This window comes from Octopus bimaculoides, chromosome 4, assembly GCF_001194135.2.
Source record: "Octopus bimaculoides isolate UCB-OBI-ISO-001 chromosome 4, ASM119413v2, whole genome shotgun sequence".
Lineage (NCBI taxonomy): Eukaryota > Metazoa > Mollusca > Cephalopoda > Octopoda > Octopodidae > Octopus > Octopus bimaculoides.
The window spans coordinates 125377304-125379337 of NC_068984.1; the positions used below are offsets into that span (position 1 = coordinate 125377304).

The 2034-nt window shown below is 36.9% G+C and overlaps 1 protein-coding gene across 1 annotated transcript in view; it reads right to left on the bottom strand.

The window, feature by feature from the left end:
- Nucleotides 1-369: 369 nt before the first annotated feature.
- The window catches only part of LOC106873615 (metabotropic glutamate receptor 2), a 20466-nt gene continuing 18801 nt past the window's right edge, over nucleotides 370-2034 (bottom strand). Inside the window, exon 12 of the mRNA XM_014921061.1 lies at nucleotides 370-416. Within this exon, the coding sequence (XP_014776547.1) occupies nucleotides 370-416 (47 nt within the window). The remainder of the gene's footprint in view (nucleotides 417-2034) is intronic.

The following is a 2034-nucleotide window of genomic DNA, read 5'->3' on the forward strand; positions in this document are numbered from 1 at the left end:
TGTGTGTGTGTGTGTGTGTGTGTGTGTGTGTGTGTGTGTGTGTGTGTGTGTGTGTGTGTGTGTGTGTGTGTGTGTGTGTGTGTGTGTGTGTGTTTTAGGTGTGTTTCTGTGTGTATGTGCGCGCCCACGTTTTTGTGCATTTATTGTTTCGAAATATATGTCAAACGATTATATCCCATCTGGCTGATACCAAATTTACGACAATGAAACATTTGAAAGGGCAGAAGAAAACGAGAAAAGACCCTATCCTGCATAGAATATAATTAGATAAACTCTTGAAAAGCAACGGTAATTTGTACAATATATTTTATGTTCCTACCGAGAAAGTTGCAAAATCCTTGCAGAAATACCTTAAACAGTTTTAAACATTTACTGATATTTCTTCAATTCACTGAATGGTCGTTCTTGTAGACAGACTGATTGATAAAAATAAAAATTTCTAATCAGAATCAACAATATATTTCACTGCCAATAACATACTATTGATCAGAAAAAAAGCTTCATCGTTTCGGCAACACGTTTTGAATCTATTGGCTAACATAAATGTTTCCTTAATTTTCACTGCTTTTTCTGACAAAAAAATGACGTTAGTTTTCCAAAACAAGCATTCAATCGCTCGACTTGTATTTTTTGCCTGCTCATTAAACTTGTTAAAATTTGCACTATGGCTGGTTTAATAAAACCATCTGACATGTGTCAGCTTTTATATAACAACATTTTCTCGATTAAGACGTCCTCTTGAGCCGAAATATCTTGAAAATTTCAAGGTCGACATCTACATTCCTCTATTTCCCGTTCATTGACATCGTATTTGTTACTCGTTTCACTCATTGGACAGCAGTCATACTACAGCACCGTCTCGATAAATATTAATCAAACAAAACGACCACAGTACATATTTTGGTACTTATTCCACCGGCTTCTTTTAGACGAACCGCTAAGCTACGGGGGATCAAACCAACCAACACCGACTGTCAAGTGGTGAGGTGGTTATACACAGACACAAATACAGAGACACACACATACGTATATATGACAACGGGCTTCCGCACAGTTTTCGTGAACCAAATTGACTCACAAGCCTTTGGTCGGAAAGAAGATATAGTAAAATACAGTTGCCCAAGTTGCAGTACTATGGAAGTGAAGGCAAAGCCACGTAGTTGAGAGGTGAGCTTCTGAACCATAGTCATACTTGCGTGCATAATTTTTCTTCGCATTTTATTTCTAAATTTGAGTATTGTTGTACGTGCAAATATCTAGTGCATCTGTACCAGATATTCATATGTCTGGTATGCTGTTATTGCAAGAGATATTAGGAGATTGCATGATATATCTATTTGGTAGAACTGTAGCCTTTAAATGCCTTTAAATCACCGAATCTGACGGTGTATCACATCGTGGCGTATATATTATTATTTATTTTAATGAGGGGATTAGTCTCAAATGCCCTATGTATATCTACTGTATATCCTTCCATTATACAGATTTGAAAAATCACACAAGCACACACACAATAATATTCGTTAATAATTATTTTGTGATGGTCTATGTATATCACGTTAAATAAAAATGGAACAAAATGGATCACATGGTCTATTATTATTGATACAATGATTTCAAACTTAAATTTCTAATCCCGACAATGTCAAAAAAAAAAAATTATTATGTTGTCAAGAAAGTTCTTGCGATTTTTAACCTTTACATTCAGATGCACATATCTCGGCTCAAACAAAACTTTATCAATCGAAATAAACACCATCAGAATCAACACACTTTTGCCAATGCAAACAAGTTTATTTATGACAGTAGCGTAAAAACCCTACGTTCTGGTGGCGATGAAGACGTTGAAGGCGTTTTTGCCATCGTCTTGTTTTTTGAAGCATTTCTCACGCACGAAGTTGCCGAGGTGCTTGAAAAAGTAGTAGTCGGTAGGCGACAGGTCTGGTGAGTATGGCGGATGAGGCAGAGTTTTGTAGCCCAATTCGTTCAACTTCTGCAGGGTCAGTTGTGCGACGTGCGGCCGAGCGTTGTCGT